A 20,538-nucleotide genomic window follows, 5' to 3' on the forward strand; every position below is an offset into this window, starting at 1 on the left:
CACCATGGGAAGACAATTATGGTTTTTTTTTGGACCAACTGATTCAAAGCTTCACTAATTTGATGTTGTGTGAAATCTGCTCCTCTTTGCCATGCTTCTGTTCTTTCAAATCTGGAGTTTGTTGTTGCTTCCAACCGTTCCTTTTGAATTTGGAAGTTCTCATGAATGGAAGTTATGGCATCTACAGTTTTCTTGATCTCATTGCTCATTTCTTTCGTGCATTCTCATATTTTCTGCCACGGTGAGATGAAAGCACCAATGGAATGAATCTAAATAAAAATGGAAGAGAATAAGAAGTATAGAATGGATGTATTATTTATGGAGCTATGAAGAGCTCACTTTGGTACGTAAAGTTCAGAGAATACAAGGAAAAGAAGTGCAATAAATTTATAGAGAGAGGTATAAGAAAATCCTTCAACATTGTTCACCATTCTCATCACTATGTCATTCCTTTAGATAGTATTCACTTTGTCATATAATCCCTCAAATGAGTATTGGAGGTGTGCATTTTCTCTCCACGTCTCAATCCCTGAAAATCAGGAATGCCTTCAACATAATTATTCTTTTTCTCCAACGATTTCACATACCTTGGTGACTCATTCATTACAGAATCCCTTCTATTATTGTATTTAGTGACAATTCACTACTCCAGAATTGACATTTAACAACGCTCACTTAACAACGCGTATTTGTTGAACGTTATTAAATATAAGGTGGAAGAGAATTAACATCACTTATTGAAGAAAATGTTGTTAAATGTGTTATCATTCGTTGTCTTTAACATCGCTTATTGAAACAAGCGTTGTTAAAGGTCATACTTGATATATTTAACAATATTTTTTTAATAAACGTTATTAAAGGTGTTATCTTTAACAATGCTTATTGAAGAAATTGCTGTTAAATGTGTTATCTTTAACAACACTTATTGAAGCAAACACTCTTAAAGGTCATACTTCATATATTTAATAAAACTTCTTTAATAAGCATTGTTAAAGGTGTTATCTTTAACAGTGCTTATTGAAGAAAGTTGTAACACCCTTTTCCTTAACGTTAAAACAATTACATACAAGACCACCATTTATGTTCTTAGTTAATTATACTTTTCTTTTGTGAAAATAGCGTATAATTTTTTTTATAACATATAAACATATGGTTCTCTCAAGAGTCACCACTTAAAACTATAATCTAAGCAATAATACATAACATAATAAACAAAACATATATATATATTTATATATATCAGCATAATTATGAGTATTAGAGAACTCTCTTAGTCAAGGAAAGAGTACACCATCCAGAGTCATACCATCAACATATACACTCCAACATAATAGGATATATATATACATAAATATACACATTTAAAAAGGTCATATAGATGGATGTACACTGAACTCTCTACCATTGCACCAAAATACTATACGGCCATACCATACACAAACGAACCATCAAAATCTCGACTCAACATCCTCATGCTACTGTCCTCCAACACGATCCTCATCATCACTAGAAATATATATAATACTATCCCTGACCATGGGCTCAACGGGTGCAGGGGAGTATGATGGTGAAGGAGATAGCCGGACCCTCTTTATCGAGCCACGAATATCAGCCTCGTCATCCTGAACTCTCCCATGTATCCTGTGAGAAGAGGATCCTGGAGTAAACTCCGGATTATCTCTCATAGTAGTAGCGGGTGAATCCGTATGACTCTCATGTAAAGGAAGATACCAAAAGCACTAGCAAGTCTGAACTCTCGGAGTCGTCTCAGTACGACTAGCCGGGGACACAGGTAGTTCCCCAGCAGAACATCTCGCCGATGCTCTAGGTGTGCACCGAAATGGCTCAACCCTACGTCTACGGGCATGAGAGGATCTAGAAGATAGGTCAAGAGGAGTAGTAGGAGAAGGAATATACTTGGCATGAGGAGGAAGATGTATGAGTCGTAACTCATAACCGTCTGATATGTGCATGATATAGACTGCTGGAATGGTAGAGCGGCGGCGGAGTATCACTCTTTGCCTATCTGGATACGAACATCTGATCTCTATATCTCCCATATACACCATCCTATATCGGTCCACCTCAACCTCCCCCGTTGGCAGAGGTAGGATCTTTATTCGACAGGGAGAAGTCACAAAAGAAGCATCTAAGCCCATCACTACCTGTAATGAGAGATTGGAGAGTAAGTATCTCTATATAAGATAAATAATTAACAATTTATGAAGTCATAACATTAAATATACCATACAGGCATCAATATGACAATTTAATCATATGTATGAGCATGATGTAATGATGAATACACTCATTAATCTAATGAGACTAATTATTCTCTAAATGAATGCATGGAGAAAAATGTCTCCTAACTGGGCCCCTAACAATACATCAACAACAATGGTACCGACTAATCGAGCTCGATCAGCCATTTGATGTTCTTAGGAAGCAAACAGAACAAATACAACATCATATTCACCATTGGTAACTAAAAGGCATATAACTATCGTGCACTCAATAGCGCCGGAATACCCACTGGTCAGCACAGATAATCACTGCATCATCTTGAGCAGGATACCTTCAAGGGGGTGTCAAAGGTCATTGTAGTTACTGTGAAAAGTTATGTGGGCTCAAGGGAGCTACCCTATTCCTGACAAATCAACCAAGTCACACAAACAAGGTACCCCTCTAAGTTCTCAACACAATCTCAGTGTCGTATCTTCTCGTAGACTATGTTACAACAATAAACATACTGACATGAATATTCTGATTCATACAACATAGTTTTTCGTTCTTTTAGAGAAAAGAAAAATCAGAGGAAAACCTTTTTAGGGTAATAACAAAAAAAATTTCGTTGAAATTCAATTATGACATTTTCATCAAGTTCAAACTCATTGGCTTATTGATCAAAAGGATTTTCTATTAACTGTAAAAATACGCCAGTTCCGATAAAATTTAGAAAAACGTTTCCCCTTCATCCTTTGTCAAATCTTACATACACAAAGTCTTTCATTCTTTAAGTTCCATTAAGAATATCCATATGCTATGCCATGAAAATGCTTGATGACAGTTCAATAGTCTACTCAACAATATTTCACAGTTTAGAGTTCAACAAAATATTCAATTAAATAAGTACTTTCATAATCAATTTTCAGTCATAATAATCATTTATATCAACAAACATAATAATTCATTTCCATTCGACCACTTCAGTCAAGCATATCAATCATAGTTTAGAATTAAATTAATTTACGAATAACTAAGTCTCGCTACTCAATTGTTCGCGACCACAGAAATAGTATTCGACTATATCCGTATATGGCCTAGCTTAGAGATGCACAAATATCTTTGGCATCATTTCTAAGCTCCTATATAAATACACTTATCACCACACCTTTACTCTTTTTGAACTTAATATTTCCTTTGTCGCCGATTGCCCGAATGCCAAGTACCTGATTATATCTTAAACGATTAACTTCAATATCATTGGATTATTCAGATTATACAGGAAAATACCTTAATGAGGCTCTAGACATTATAACATACCCAAATATTTCATTTGGATACATTTATGATCTTGGTCAGGCACGAAAAGATTTCAGGGACATAGTTGGTTTAAAACTCACAATTCGACTTATGAGGCTCGGATTAACTTTAGAATAATTTCAGAAAAATATTTAACGTGAGACACATGTTAAACTTCATAGGACAGAAATGAGCTTCACATGTTTGGGCACAAACAATCTCAGAATTTATAGACCATAAGATAAATTGAAACATAGGCTAACACATAGTTAAAAATTGGATAGTTTTGATTGTAACTTGGGGATTGTTTTTCATTTTTAACCTAATTAAGTGAGGAACCCGAATCTTTATCCCTAAATAAGATCATAATAGGCTAGAAAATTAAACGATGAACACATGCATAGGTCATATGTCAAATTCGGACTTTAGGAACTCAAGTTATCAAAGAATTAAGGTTCTAGAGTTTCCTTAACCCTTAAACACTTAGGATCAATTGCATGGCTTTCAAGCTTTCCAAATTTTCGAATTTCAGTCCTTGAGAGAAATTCACTAAGATAGATACAGAATTCCTAACAATCTAGAGCACATGCAAGGGTTTTAACTTCAATTCCAAGCAATTCTAGGACAAGAGATGACACTTAGAGCATCCCTTTTGGTGTAACTACAACAGAAGAATGTGGTTGGGTTTAGAGAGCCTTAGACCACGAATTTTTGAGACATAGAGACCTGCACATAGAAGATTTTCAACATGTAAGGAGTTCTAAGCATAGTAATGATCATTTTTAACACAACCATAAGCTTCCAACTCAACAACAACAACAATCATGCATGATTTCCCTAACCACACTTGGGAAAAATTTTAAAACAACAAGAATAGCCTTTGCATGTCATTATTTTTTAAATCGGAGATGAAATTTGAGTTATCCATACCTCAAAATAGTAGAGTACGATCCTTGGAGAAAAGCTAGAAGGAATTCCAAGCAAAACCTATATTAAAACTCATTGTTGCACCATTTGAGTTCATAACTCCTAATAGAGAATACAACTGACAAAGCCTAAGAATTGGAAGATAGAACCCATAGATATGATGTAGATACCTTAGAGGAGAAGTGGAGTAGCTTTCACGCAAGATTGATAAGAGAAAAATGGACCCCCTTCCTTTGGCTTCAAAGCTGACGCACAAGAGAAGGAAATGGAGGAGATGATTTTTGCTTTGAGTTTGTGAGATTAATGGGGGAAAATGAGGGGAGCTTCAGCCCCTATGGGCTATTTATAGATGATGAGGGCTGGAATTAGTGGATTAGGATATTTTTAATTGTGATCATCATGTAACCAACTCATGGATTAGGTGGCTTGATAAGAACTAAACACATGGCATGGTAATTTTTGTTGAATTCGGTTTGGACATTTGGTATAATGCATGGATGTGTTTTATTATGCTCTAAGACATCTTAATACAATCTTAAACAATGTATAGGTGAGTAGAGATGATAGTTCAAGAACTGATAGAAAAAATTACAGATACTTCCGGGCAATCTAGTTCAAAGGTACATTAAAACTAATACTTTCTCTATCAACTCTTTAACTAAGTTATTTATCATAGTAAACACTAAGATACCAATTTCCTATTCTCAAAACTTAATATTAAAAACCTATTATAAAAATCTAACAGGTCAGGTGGTCACTTAGACTAATTCTATCACAATTCTAAGATTATGCATTAATCCAAAAACGATTAAACTTCAAAACTTGGACAACTTTGACTATTAAACTAAACTAATTTATTTTACTCATTCTAAACCCAATTCTAATCTTAATTCTATATTAAGAACTAATATATATATTTATCTATGTAAAAAAAATCTCTAATTAATACTTCTTAACAAAACTCTACACATAATTACTTGTTATCCAGGTAAGTTAGTTTTTATTCTAATAACTCTTATTTTCAAGGCAACTATTAAACATTTATCATTCTATTATCAAGAAAATATAATCACATACATAAGCGTACATACACACACACACATATATATATATATATAGTCTTATGTCTATTAAGTAAGGCACTGAAAGGGGGATGTTACAAAAGCGTCGTTAAATGTATTATCTTTAACTGTGCTTATTGAAACAAGCATTGTTAAATGTCATACCTTTAACTCTTGTTTTAGTAAGCATGAATCTTTTCAAATTCAAAAATAAAACCTGACACAATAATACATATTACTCAGTTTATTATTTCTCTTACTTTTCTTCTTCTTCTTCTCCATAACTTACTTTTTTTCTCTTTTGTTTTTAGTTTATCGCTTCAAACAAGTTATCGGTTTTTGGTTTTTCTCATCCAACATAAGGTAAATTGTTATCTTATTTTAGCTCATTTATTTCTCTCTCCACTAATAGTGTGATCTTTAGTTGTTGTGAAGTTATGCAGCTATGGTGTTCTAGGTTTTTGGCTATGGTGAACATTGGAGGAGAAATAATGAACAATTTTCATAAGATCTCATTACTCATATGTTATTTTATAATATTGGAATCTGTTAAGGTTGAATGTAGTTGAAGTCGTTGGTGATTTAACAAATCTATTGTAAATATGGTGGAGTTAGACATGTTTGTCATGTGTTTTATAGAATGTGTGGGAGATATATTGTCTTATTTAGAAAGTAGACATTTAACAACGCTAGCTTCAGTGAGTGTTGTTAAATGTCTACTTTCTAAAGCACTACAAAAATCAATGTTGAATATAACCTTATACACTACTGTGCTCACATAAAAAGCGTCACAAAAGCGTTGTTAAATGATAATTTAAGCGCTATTGTTTTGCTATTCAGGTGTAGTGATTGCGTTAAGATTTTAGCATGTATGATAGCTGCCATTGCATTGAGGATTAATCGCTTACTCGAATATCAAACTAAAATCGTGTACTTGCACCATCACTCACCCACTTTTTAATGTTAACAGAGAACCAACTTATCCCAACATATGACTAACCACCTAGCTAGCTTACCTAAATCTTTCCATCACTAAAACTCCAATTGGGATGAAGCAAATTGCATTTGGGATACAGGAGCCAAACCATTAGGCTCCATCAGGCAAAATTTGCAGGAGAGGAACAAAGAGATTATGTGGTACTAATCGGAGGCAACAATGAGATCAAACGTAAGTGATTAAAGGTGGGTAGCATAATTTCGATATTATGTTAGAAAAATAGAAAAATAACAACAAGCCTACAAATGTAATCTAAATTTGGCAAAAACCTGGAATATAATATTGAGATGTTGTAAACTGAAAAATAATGTAATAAACAATCGTGTAATAATGAGATTAATAATAAATCAAATCCTCACTTGATAACGATATCAAATCATGTCAGAGTGATTAACCTTCTTAGAGGTATACAATGGTTTCATATGATGTAATTATTTCCCTTATTTCTTTAATAAAATTTTACTTATAAAAAAAATTATCAGACTGTTTAAAACTATATTTCTAATTATTTCTAAATCAAATCTTGAAGTATACAGTGCATAAAATTAAGTGCATGTATTATTAATAGACAAATAATGTGACACACGTAATATTTTGGAAACATATATGGAGTATATTTTGATACTGTTAGCATATAAGTTTTTATTATTTCATTATTGCAATATTTGTAAAGGGTACTCCTAAACTCCTATAGGGTGATTAATTGAGTAGTTATTCAAAGCAAGTTAAGTCCACCATAAAGAAACTTTTGGTGAATCTATGTTGGCTAATACCTAATCTCTCACCACTAGGGTCAAACACACACACTCATCTAATTATAACTTCCCCAACTTCAATGGCCCACCCCAAGATTCCAACATCGTCATACATGTCATCATATTCATGTATATTTCTTCATTGTTTATTGTCTAATAAAATATATTCTTTACGATATATGCTTTATGTTAGCAAACTTGCCTCTTCAAAACTAGCCACCAAACCCCACTAATTATATTACATCATTGATCATCTTCTCTGATAGAAAATTAAAGCTACCCAAAATGAGTTCCATAAACAAAACTTCTTCATTTAAGAATATGACTAATGAGTCCTTAGAAGAGAGTGGTTGGACTATGTACTTTGATGATTTCTTTAACAACAACCGGAATATTATTGAGGATGGTGGGTGTAATTCTATGTCTTTCTCTGGTGTTGATAGCTCTTCTACCTCCCTTGTATCTGATGCTGCTTCATTGGCTACACAAAAATTGGCTGAGAACTTTCTTATGAGTAAAAATGGGAACAGGTCATTGAGTTTGAAGAAGAGGAAGAAGATAAGAACAGCTTTTGTTGATGACTCTTTGGAAGATACTGCTAGTTCTCCTGTGAATAGCCCCAAGGTTCTTTTTTCTACATTGACATCTTTTTTTTTGCTAATACTTAAAATTAGGTTTCATTGATGATTTATGTAGTTCTATAATTTATGTGTCTTAGGTTTCATTTGACAACCAGTTGTGGAAGGAGAAGCTGAAAAAAGAAATAGACTTTTCTCAGGTTTGATCAATTCAATTGCATGTTCATGTTTATTTTTTTTTTTTTGCTTATCAAAAAATTGATGATTTTACTTTTTGTTCAAAAAAAAGCATTATTTTCAGCTACTGGAGGAAAATATATGAGAATATTTTAAAAGTTAACAGTTTTGGAAATCTTCATGATTAAATAATAATCACAATTGTAACTACATCTATGCTCAATATTTAAAAATTAAAGTTTTGATAGTATACATAATTTTTTTTGGTAGTATCAAGAGTTTCATTAGCTTTTTGGTTAAATAACTAATTTTGTTGGGTTCGTACTTGCCCATTCTAATAAATGTTTCTTACATAAATCAAACTCTCGATCTTGGTGATTTAGTGGAGTCTTACACAATTAGACCAATGCATTGTGTGCTACATGATTGTGACAACAATCACAATTTAAAAGATTGATCCCAAATTTTTTTCATTTCATTTATTTCTCTTCATTATTACCTAATCCACGACTGAAATGGAGTCCTATATTTTAGTGAGCTTTCTACATGCATGGGTTGTGAACTAATTGTGAAAGTGAATGATATATGTTTTTTTAAATATCAAGTTAATTACTTCTTCTGTTGTTTTCTTAGGAGAAAGGAAATACCTCAGAACAAAGAGATGAGAGAGAAGAATTGAGTCTAAATGGGAAGGATAGTGAGTGCACAGAACTGAAGAAGAGAGGCCTTTGCTTAGTTCCTTTATCTATGTTGGCGAACTATCTAGGGTGATTCATGTCCAAGCACTCATGCATCTCTTCTTTAATCATGCTAGGTAGCTAGATTCTGCTATATATAACGGATCAAACCATTTGTTTCCACTTTTCACTCTTAATAGCAATTGTAACAAAATTTATATGTATCATATTTTGTTGTTTTTGTATTGTACATTACCATTTACCAGTTTTTTTTTCCCGGTGAATTACCATTTTCCAGTTTTATACTACTAGATAGCAATTATGCATAGGAATAAGACACAAACTCACTATGTTATAAGCCATGAGAAACAGAAAGTATCTGAATTGAATATGTATACATTGATAGGTAACTGTTTTTACACTGTCGACACATCATCTATCATTTATATGTTAATTATTACTGACTCTCAAATAAAAGTAATATATTAGAAGATACAATCATATATTCTAAAAGAAATTAGTTCTTTATCTATGGGGTGAATGTACATTGATAATGCAAAAAAAAACCATTATTAATAATTTGCAACCTTCAACTTAAATTCGATAATAAACATCCAAATAATTATTTAGAATAAGTTAAACCTGATTTCATATTGATGCTGTATGTCAAAATAAGACGTAGATTTGGTATATTTTAGAAAATTCTTCTAACAAACGACTTAGTTACATTCAAGTTCTATCTAATTTCAATTCTTTAAAGAGACTAGTATAATTATAATGATATATGATTTCCTATGAGAAAATAATTATAATATAAAGAAAAGTTTATATCACTTTTTAAGTGATAATTTTAAGAAAAATCTTGGTGCATGTGAGATTTGTAAAGATTGAACTCAAAAATATAGTGCAAACTTTTTGTGTTTATCAAGAGGACTAGACATAGTCTTCATTAGATTGAAGGTGAACAAGTATACAAGTGGTGTTAATTCTTCTTTCCTTACACTTTTACATCTGTTGTTTAAGATTTTTCCTTTTATAAGCCTTCTGTTGCTAATTTGATTTCTATCATAAAGAAGAAGCAAAAATCTGCAGAATTTGTTGAAGCCTAATTCATCCTCGCCCTTCTTAATTTGTCATTTATACTTATACCCTATGCCAATATCGTGCCCTACGAATGGGCTATGTTGGCAGGTTTGAGCTATCATGCATAGATCCTGAGTTAAATCAGGTTGTGTTAAAAACCAGTTACAATTTATTTATGGCTCTAATTGAGCTACAAATTATGGCAGCATGGTCCGATAACATTAAACAAATATCTTGTATCCAATTCTATATCCATGATGGACTATATAGGTTTACATGCAATTTCTTTTGATAGCTTTTCTAATGATGAAATATAAGAATAGGAAATTGATTGCTCATACAAATAACTTGTGGACCATAACCTTATTTATAAAAAGTATATGGTCGTTCATGAAGAGCAACAAAACAACAATATACCATAATAATCAAGTAAGAATATACACAATAACCAATCATGTTTTAGTTGTAAAATATGAAGTGCATTTCGTTTCAATTTTATTTCTTGTCATTATGCATAAATAACACAAGCAACATTTATACTGCCAAAAATATGTCACAACAAAATCATCATAACCAAACTTACAATTAACTTTCCCTTGATCAAGGAATTCGTCTATATTGTTCATCACATGATATTTAAACACAAACAGTAATAAAAAAGTAAATGCATGTAATCTTTAACTTAACTCAAAGCAAAATTACATAAATATCAATTAAAAAAAAAGCATAACTAGTTTTGGATCAAATGATTTGATATGATAACAACTATGTGAACAACTTTTTGAACATTTTCAACATATTGTGGAAGCTTGGACTTATCATTATAAGGAGTGTCTTCTGGATCACCTCCTGTAATACAATCTTCAACGTCTATAATGACAGCCTTAGAAGCCGCACTCAAACTAAAGTAATCTCCCTTCTTCAATGACTCTTGAGCGTAATCAATGACATTAAGGGCACCCTCATCCTTACTAAAATGCTTCAAACAAGATTTATAATGATTTTTTGCTTTAGGATCACTACCACTCTTTTGGATCAACATATTGATTAGGTTAATTGTGTCAGTAACCTTTTCACGAGTTACACCAATGGTATGTTGGACAAGAATAATAAGATCCGCACCTTTTACTCCACCAGGCTTTGAATTTAGAATACTTGAGCATAATGAAGGGTCTTGGGCTTGATTGCATGATATTCACATCCACAACTTTTGATGCAGAAGAGGCTGTTGCAAATAAAAGGAACATGAGAACTAGGGATGAGATTAAGAAAGATTTAATAGAGAAATAAGCCATTGTTGTTGTCTTGTGATTTCTTCGACAATCAGTTTAATGTATTCAAAATGAAAATAGTTGCATTTTATAGAACAAATTGAAAAGTAGGATTTGCGTTAATTCTTGAATGTGTTCTACATTTGATTCAACAAAATAAGTACTAAAAACTAAAAAGGAATGTAATTGTATATATATGGTCAATGGAGTGCTGGTCAAAAAACATATATGGCCAATGGAGTGCCTGTCAAAAAACATATGGCCAATGGAGTGATTAATAATTGTTTTCGTTACTTACTTGGTTTTGAAAGAAAAAATCTTACTCATTTAACATTGATAATTAATATTTTTATTCAAAACATGAAAAAATAGATATAGTCAAAACATGTATTTTAAATTGTGTTCGAGGTTGTGGTTAGTGTGATTACAGTTATTGCGGTTGTTGCAATGTGGATTACGACCATTGTGGTCTTAATTATTGTGAGTAAAAAATATTTTTAATATCAATGCGGTCTGATACGGCCCAATGTGGTTGCCTTGCAGCCTGATGCGGCCTAAATGCGATCCAATGCAGTTACGTTGTGGTCCAATACGACCACATTATTATGATTCAGTATCACATTATAATTACGGTGTGAATCGATTGTGACGGTCACTGTTGTGCAATGACTCATATCACTAGATAACAGCAATACAAGTTATGGGCTTGGACTGATGTAAAGGGGTTGGGGTAGAGGGCTATATATATTGATGTTATGTAAACCTAATATAACAAGGAGAAGAATAGTAAAACACTAATCCTTATTCTCTAATAATATATAGTGGTAACCGCTCAACGCTCCCAAGGATGTAGGCACAATTGGCCGAACCTCGTTACCAAATCTCTTGTGTTATTCTCTTGTCTCTATACTCTTTACTATTTGATTGTTCGCTTGTTCCCAACAATTAGTATCAGATGGCTCTTAACCCAGGTGCCAAATTCGAGGTGGGGAAGTTCGATGGAACTGGTAATTTCGGATTGTGGCAAAGGAGGGTTAAGGATGTGTTGGCTCAACAAGGTCTATCAAAGGCGTTGCGTGAGAATAAACCAGATGGTATGGATCAACTGGATTGGGAAGAGTTGAAGGAGAAGGCTACGGGAACCATAAGGTTCTGTCTATCATATGAGATGATGTATCATGTTATGGATCTGACGTCACCAACAGAGATATGGGAGACATTAGAGAAGTGGTTCATGTCCAAGTCTCTAACAAATAAGTTGTATTTGAAACAGAGACTCTATGGCCTCAAGATGCAAGAAGGTGCTGATCTGCAACAACATCTCAACAATTTTAATCAAGTGATCAATGACTTGCAGAAACTTGATGAGAAGGTTGATGATGAGGACAAACCAATAATATTACTGTGTTCTTTGCCAAATTCCTATCAACACTTCGTGACAACATTGATGTACGGGAAAGACTCAATCAAACTGGATGAGATCACATCTGTACTTCTGTCCCACACTCAAAGAAGACAGAATGTAGGTGAAGGGTCTCAGAGTGATGGTCTGTATGTGAAAGGGAGCCAAGCGCATGGGAGGAGACAAGGCAGAGGAGGTCCTGCCAAAGGGAAAAGACCAAATTCCAGGGGCAGAACACCAATGAGTGCTATAAGTGCAAACAGACAGGGCATTACAAAAAGGATTGTCCTAATGAATGGAGTCCTAGCAAGTCGGTGGGGAAAGATGGAGTATCTACATCTGCAAATGTTGCACAGAAAGATGACTCTAGTTACAATAATGAAGTTGATTTATTATTTGTATCATCAAATTATAGTACAGATGAGTGGATACTTGACACTAGTTGTTCACACCATATGACGCCAAACTGAGAATGGTTCACCATATACTAGGCAGGCAATTTTGGTTTCGTGTATCTTGGAAATAATAAAGCATGTGAAATTATTGGTATGGGAGAACTCAGAATTGTGATGAATGATGGTGTAGTGAAGACGTTATGTGAGGTTAGGCACATACCAGATTTGAAGAAGAATTTGGTTTCTTTGGGGACATTGGAGGCCAAAGGGTTTAACTATAGAGCTGATGGGGACAGCGATATTCTTCAAGTATGCAAAGGTGCTCTGACTGTGGTGAAGGGTAAAAGGATTGCAGGGAACACTTACAAGTTGTTAGGGAGAATAGTTGTAGGTGGAGTTGCTAGAGTGGCTGAAGAGATCTCAGTAGATTCAAACCATGGTTCTACAAAATTATGGCACATGCGTTTGGGACATATGAGTGTACGTGGCATGATAGAACTATGCAAAAAAGGACTGTTGAGGGAGTCAGCAAATGCAAGCTAGATTTGTGCAAGTATTGTGTGCTTGGAAAATAGACACGAGTTAGTTTCAAGGCTGGCCAACACAGGACTCGAGGCATTCTAGGTTATGTCCATACTGATGAATAGGGACCCACTCAGAAACCATCCCTAGGAGGTTCTAGGTATTTTGTTACCTTTGTTGATGACTTTTCTCGCAAGGTCTGGGTATATTTTCTAAAGCATAATTCAAAAGTCTTTGTCAAGTTCAAAGTTTGGAAGGCAGAGGTAGAGAACTAGACTAGTAGGAAAGTCAAATACATTAGGTCAGATAATAGTACGGAGTACAAAAACTCACAGTTTCAGAAATTCAGTGAGGAACATGGCATTCAAAGACACTTTTCAGTGAAAAAGACTCCTCAGCATAATGGTGTTGCAGAGAGGATGAATAGAACTCTTACAGAGAGGGCCAAATGTATGAGACTGAATGCTGGACTTTCCAAAGGATTTTGGACAGATGCACTTAGTATGGCATGTTATGTCATTAATAGACCACCATAGGCTTCATTGGATGGTAAAGTTGTAGAAGAAGTATGGACAGGTAACCCAGTCAATTATAATATGTTACGCATATTTGGTTGTCCTGCTTATGTACATGTACCTAGTGATGAACGATCTAAACTTGATCCAAAGTCAAAGAGGTGTATCTTCATTAGATATACCAAAGGTGTGAAGGGATTCAAGTTCTGGGATCTAGTTTCCGAAAGGTGGTGCTGAGCAGAGTTGCATTATTTAATGAAGATTTCATGTTGAAACAGTCAGTTGTAACAGAGGTGCCCAGGCCAAATGGAGAGACTTTGATATCAAATATTATTCGAGCGAGCATTGAGCAATGAAATAGTTTAGGTGAATAAAGGCAAGAAACCATGAACTAGTTCAAGTCAAGAACATGATGATTCTCAGGCAGAGAGTTCAGGTGCGCAGGAGTATCTACTTGCTAGAGACAAGGATAGATGTCATATCAAACCTCCAGAGAGATATGACTTTGAGGATATGGCTTCAGTTGCTCTCCATATCAGTTCAGGAGATCCATGTACCTTTCAAGACGCTATAAACAGCCAGGAGAAAAAACAATGGATGCGTGCCATGATGGAGGAGATAGAATCTTTACAGAAGAACTAAACTTTGGAGCTTGTTCCATTGCCCCCTGACAAGCGTGCAATTGGACGCAAGTGGGTGTACAAGAGGAAGCCATCAGTATCAGAAATAGAAGAGGAAAAGTTCAAGGCTCGTCTTGTAGCAAAAGGGTATTCATAATAGAAGGGGATCAACTACAATGAGGTTTTCTCCCTAGTGGTGAGACACACTTCTATCAGGGCAGTGCTTGCCTTGGTAGCCAGTCGGGATATGCACTTAGAATAGATGGATGTGAAGACTGCCTTTCTTCATGGTGAATTAGAGGGGAGAAAATTTACATGACACAGCCAGAGGGGTTCAGTGTAGGTGGACAGAGTCACTTGGTTTGCAAGTTGAAGAAGTCTTGATATGGGTTGAAGCAGTCTCCCAGACAGTGGTACAAGCGGTTTGACACTTATATGTTGAAGCTTGGTTATAAACGCTGTGAGTATGATTGTTGTGTTTATGTTAGAAGCCTTCACGATGGTTCATTTATTTTTCTGTTACTTTATGTTGCTGATATGTTGATTGCTGCTAATCATTTGAGTGATATCAATGAGTTAAAAGTCATGTTAGGTAAGGAGTTTGACATGAAATATTTAGGGGCTGCTAGGAAGATTCTTGGGATGGAGATTCACAGGGATAGGGGAGCTAGAAAACTATGGCTCTCCCAGCAAAGCTATGTTGAAAAGATCTTAGAGAGATTTGATATGAGCAATGCTAAAGTAGTGAGCACTCCGCTGGCAAATCACTTCAAGTTTTCCCTAGATCATTGTCCAAAGACAGATGAAGAGAAGAAATACATGTCAAAGGTTCCATATGCCAGTGCAGTGGGTTGCTTGATGTATGCTATGGTTTGTACTAGACCGGACTTGGCACAAGCAGTTAGTCAAGTATGCAAGTACATGTTGAAACCAGGGAAGTAACATTGGGAAGCAGTCAAATGGATTTTCAGATATTTGAAGGGGACTACAAGTCTCGGTATCATGTTTGGCAGCCAACAGAGTAAGCCTTCAGTTATTGGTTATGTTGATTCGGACTATGCAGGAGACTTGGATGATAAAAGGTCCATGACGGGGTTTATCTTCACCATTGCAGGTGGACCAATTATGTGGAGATCATCAGTTCAGTCTGTTGTTGCTATGTCCACAACTGAAGCAGAGTACATGGCAGCTGGTGAAGCTTCTAAGAAAGCCTTGTGGCTTATGGGGCTGGTAAATGAGTTAGGCATTGAGCAAGGTGACGTTTTGTTGCATTGTGACAGTTAGAGTGCTATCTTCTTGGCAAAGAACCAGGTGTATCATGCTAGGACCAAACATACTGATGTGAGATTTCACAAGATTAGATAGTTGGTAGCTTGTGAACAGATACTATTGCAGAAGGTTCACACTTCAGAAAATGCAGCTGATATGTTAACCAAACCGGTTACTGTGGACAAGTTCAGGCATTGCCTGAGCTTGTTGAACATCACTGATGATGGACTATGGAGCGCCCCCAACCCAATGGCGGAAGATGGAGATTGATGATATTCGCCAAGGTGGAGATTGTTGTGCAATGACTCATATCTCTAGATAACAGCAATACAAGTTATGGGCTTGGGCTGATGTAAAGGGGTTGGGGTAGAGGGCTATATATATTGATGTTATGTAAACCTAATGTAACAAGGAGAAGAATAGTAAAACACTAATCCTTATTCTCTAATAATATATAGTGGCAGCCGCTCAACGCGCCTAGGGACGTGGGCACAATTGGTCGAACCTCGTTACCAAATCTCTTGTGTTATTCTCTTGTCTCTATACTCGTTACTATTTGATTGTTCGTTTGTTTCCAACAGTCACTGCTACCCTAATATTTCAGTTGCATCACATGATGCAGCCTGTAATTTGATCCACTCGTCAAAATTATAACCAGAGGCATGTCGCGAGCCAATTTTTCCATGCGGACTGGAAACCAAGAAAGAAGTGTCTATCATCTTCAAAAAATGGAGTGACCACTACTTTTTGGGGACAAATTGTACAAACTCTCTTTTTTCAATCTTAAAAAGGGTTGGTTTATGAGGTAGATTTATGAAGTTCAAGAACTAATTTTAAATTGGAAAAGATAGTAGCATATCTACCACCGTAATGAGACAATACATCATTAATTGCATTGACTTATATCATAAACTTGTTTGATTATTTCTTTAATTACTTCAGAAAAAGGAATATCCCCTTTTCGGACATAACGTAGAAACCGTATTTTTTCTAATCTTGGAAATTGTTGATATGCGAGATAGGTTTTTAAAGTTTGGGAATCGATTATGAATCAGAAAATGTGTTAGTAGCTCATCGCTATATTGAGAAATAACCTTAGTTAATTATATTATCATATACGCTAAACTTGTTAGATTATTTCTTTAATTACTAAATTATTTTCAAAATGACAAAAAATAGGTTTTATTATTCGTGTCTCGCAATAGTTCATCTTGGTTATATGTATCTCATATGTAAAAGAGAAATTAAAAATATGTAATTCATTTATAGAAAATTCTAAGGCTAATACTTCATCTTGCTTATATATATCCATAGATGTGATGGAAAAATTAAGACTTCATATTTCTCTTGTAGAAAATTCTTTTATTGTGTGGGTATGTTTTAATTATTTAGAGAATATATGTGATGAATCATGATTGTTCAAATGGCATAAAGATAAAAGTATGTTATCATGATCGTTCAAATGGCATAAAGATAAAAGTATGTTATCATGATTGTTCCTTTACCCTTATTATATAATTTGATATCAGGATCCGAGTAATGATCCATCAACCCACGAGTTCTTTTTATGAGCCACAAATGGGTGAATTTATCCTAGAAGCGTAGGAACTTTTGAAACTGCACAAAATAATCACAAGCGTTTATGTAAAAAGAAGTGGTAGACTTTTATGGCTTGTATTTGAAGACATGGAAATGGATGTTTTTATGTCCATAGTAGAAGCCTAAGCCCACAAAATTATGGATCTTGCAGTGGTTGAATAAAAGATTAACATCACGGAGTCTAGATTATGCGCAAATACACAAAATAGAAGAGGCAATGCTAATAAGTGTAACCATTTTTTGTGAACACTCAATTTTGTTTAGTCCAAAAAAATTCAAAATAGAAGAGACGATGATAATGATTGTAATCAATTCTTTGTGAACACCCAATTTTGTTAGACTCCACAATGTCTAAAATAAATTTTCAAAATATTATTTTTCTAATTTCCCACTCTTTTAATAAAATAAAAATAACAAAAGTCTTAATTGAACATTTATGATTGTACCTTTTTAAAATAATAAGGGATTTCAAATCCTCTCATTTTAATTTTTCCTTTTATAAAATGATATGATTTTCAAATGATGATTGACCTCATTAGGGTTACATATAAAATTGGTATATACGGAACTGGACACACATACTCATTATCCACATATTTAATTATTTTTAAATTAAATAAAAAAAACATAAATTTTTATTTCCCCTTACACTTTAATAATAGAAATAACAATACTAAAAAGATTCTCATTTCAATAAGAATATCAGTCAATGCAACTTTTTAAAAATGGAATATCCATAGTATGAATGCATTATCTTGAATTAAATCTATATGAATGAATGCAATCATTATATTTATTATCAAATAATTTATCCAACTATAGTATGATTGACTCTTTGATATAGATTATGTTTTTATTTTTAGTTTAGAAAGTGTAGATAATAAACTGATATTATAATATGTTAAAACTTTAATATCTATATTTTAAGTATCATAACTGCAAATTGAATATATTCTTATATGTTTATGATTATTTTGGTTGTTTTTATACATATTTTTAAATATATATCTTTTAATATTCATCATATATATATATATATATCACTTTTACATCATCATAATATTTTTAAATTTTTAGTATTTAATGACAAATTTAAAAAAATTAAAATAAAAGACAATATAAAAATCAGCATTTAAAAATAATATGACACATATTTATAATATGGGGTTCAATAGAAGATTAAATGAGAAGTGAGATAACATAGAAATTAAGGATAAATGAGACTTGACATTTCAATAAATAAAGTAAGACAACTTTTAAAGAAACAAATCATCATATAGAAGCTTCCATATTTTGATTTTTTTTCCCCACAAAAATGAGTCGAGTTCATAATCTAAGTAGGTTGTCAAACACACTAATGCTACAAACTTTAAGTTTAGATTTAAAAAAGCAAGTAAAAACTATAAAATTTTATTTATACCAAACAAACATTGAGAGTTATATGGTTAATTTTATTAGTATTTTTAAAAAGCTACTATTATAAGATTAATAGCTTGCCCTCATTTAATATTGTTTATTAATTAATAGACTTATTAAGAACAAAAAAATAGATATAGTCAAAGATTTTAACATGGTCATGTCATAACCAAATTTCTTGACACAGTTAGGATCAAAGAAAGAAGATGTTACCATTACATTTCACAAATTAAGTTGTCACTATGTTTTTCCACAACAGATATAGAAAATATGATGTTGCCCAATCTTACAAAATGTTGGTCTACGATCCAGGTTTCAGAAGTTAGGGAGTTAATTAATAATTTTGGAAGGTGTTAGCATTCTCCCCGAACGTACTAAAATGGAATCTTCAATAATTGCATATCTTGTACTCTAAACTTATTTGATTATTTCTTAAATTATTATCATTATTAATTATTAGAGAATTACTTCTCATTGTTATTCATTATTAATAGTTATCAATATTTTTTTTTTTATTTACTATTGTTACAACAACAAAAACTAAATAAAAAATGTTAAATAAATTAAAAGAAATAAAATAGAAAGAGAAAAGAATGAAACATGGTATTTTACTTGAAAAGGGGAGAGGACATGAAAAATAAAGTTGGATTGATGTGAGGTAGTTAAAGACAATTGGTGGGGCTGACATGTATAAAAGTGAGTTACTACCTGGCATGGATGTTGCGAAATAACATGCACAAAGAATGAAGGGTCCTCGTATGGTAGTTCGAGATTGAAATCGAAACTAATATAGTACATTCAACGATTAAGACACATGGCACCTCTTGGAAATGCAATGAAAATTACTATATTATTATTGCATCGCGATGGAGAAACATATTAGTGATTTTCCCATTATGATATTGTTTGCACTTTGAGGTATGCTAATGATTGTTGTATGATAAAAGGAGATGGAGAGTGGGGTGGCATAACTAAAAATGTGTTGAACTGAAAATGATTTTTAGGGTTTTTCTTGATACCCACATATGAGATAAGAGGTAGACGTGTCAAAACGAGCTACCCGGACGGGTTTGGGCTAGCCCACATCGGGTTCAGGCTAAATTGGGTCGGACTAAAATGCTCGGATACAATTTATGCATATCAAATTATAGCCCAAACCCGTCTAAGTAGATTGTGGATTGTGGCATGTCGGCCCACATAATATTAAAAATTATGTAAATTTTAACTTATTTAATATATTTATAATTTGATATTAATGTATAACTTTTTTAACAAACTCATATGCCCAATACAACTAAATTTATAGATCTAAAGTCTTGTTTTTGAGTTAAGACATGAAGTACACATATATAATTTTTAACATAACTCATTTATTAAATATTTCATTTTTATTTGACTCTCACTCTATACCACAATATAATTTGGACTTCACTATAATATATAAACTTTTAGATACTATAAAAAATATTATCCTTTGCATGTTCTTTATCAACACTTTTATTATGAACTTTTATATTAAATTTGATTGTGTGAAGTTCTCTACGGGGTAAATAATTATGTTGTCTTTTAGTTTTGTTGGAAAAGTTACTTTCTTTATTATGTTTTTGTTGTAGAAGTTAAATCTAATTAGATACACAATTAAGAAAGGAAAAGTGAAATTTATATGGTTTAATGTCTTCTAATTTGATTTAATATATTATTTTTTATTGGGCTTAAAGGTATATTTTGCAAAATAGGAAAAATAATATAATG

At 33.2% G+C, this 20,538-nt stretch overlaps 1 protein-coding gene across 1 annotated transcript; it reads left to right on the plus strand.

Annotated features, from left to right (window-relative positions):
• Nucleotides 1-7,449: 7,449 nt before the first annotated feature.
• On the plus strand, nt 7,450-8,941 carry LOC109339244. The gene is made up of 3 exons (XM_019576656.1): nt 7,450-7,886; nt 7,981-8,040; nt 8,651-8,941. The coding sequence occupies exons 1-3, from the start codon at nt 7,548-7,550 to the stop codon at nt 8,786-8,788; spliced, it is 537 nt and encodes a 178-aa protein (XP_019432201.1). The 5' UTR covers nt 7,450-7,547; the 3' UTR covers nt 8,789-8,941.
• The last annotated feature ends 11,597 nt before the right edge of the window (nt 8,942-20,538 follow it).

The sequence above is a fragment of the Lupinus angustifolius genome, unplaced genomic scaffold (assembly GCF_001865875.1).
Source record: "Lupinus angustifolius cultivar Tanjil unplaced genomic scaffold, LupAngTanjil_v1.0 Scaffold_64_61, whole genome shotgun sequence".
Taxonomy (NCBI): domain Eukaryota; kingdom Viridiplantae; phylum Streptophyta; class Magnoliopsida; order Fabales; family Fabaceae; genus Lupinus; species Lupinus angustifolius.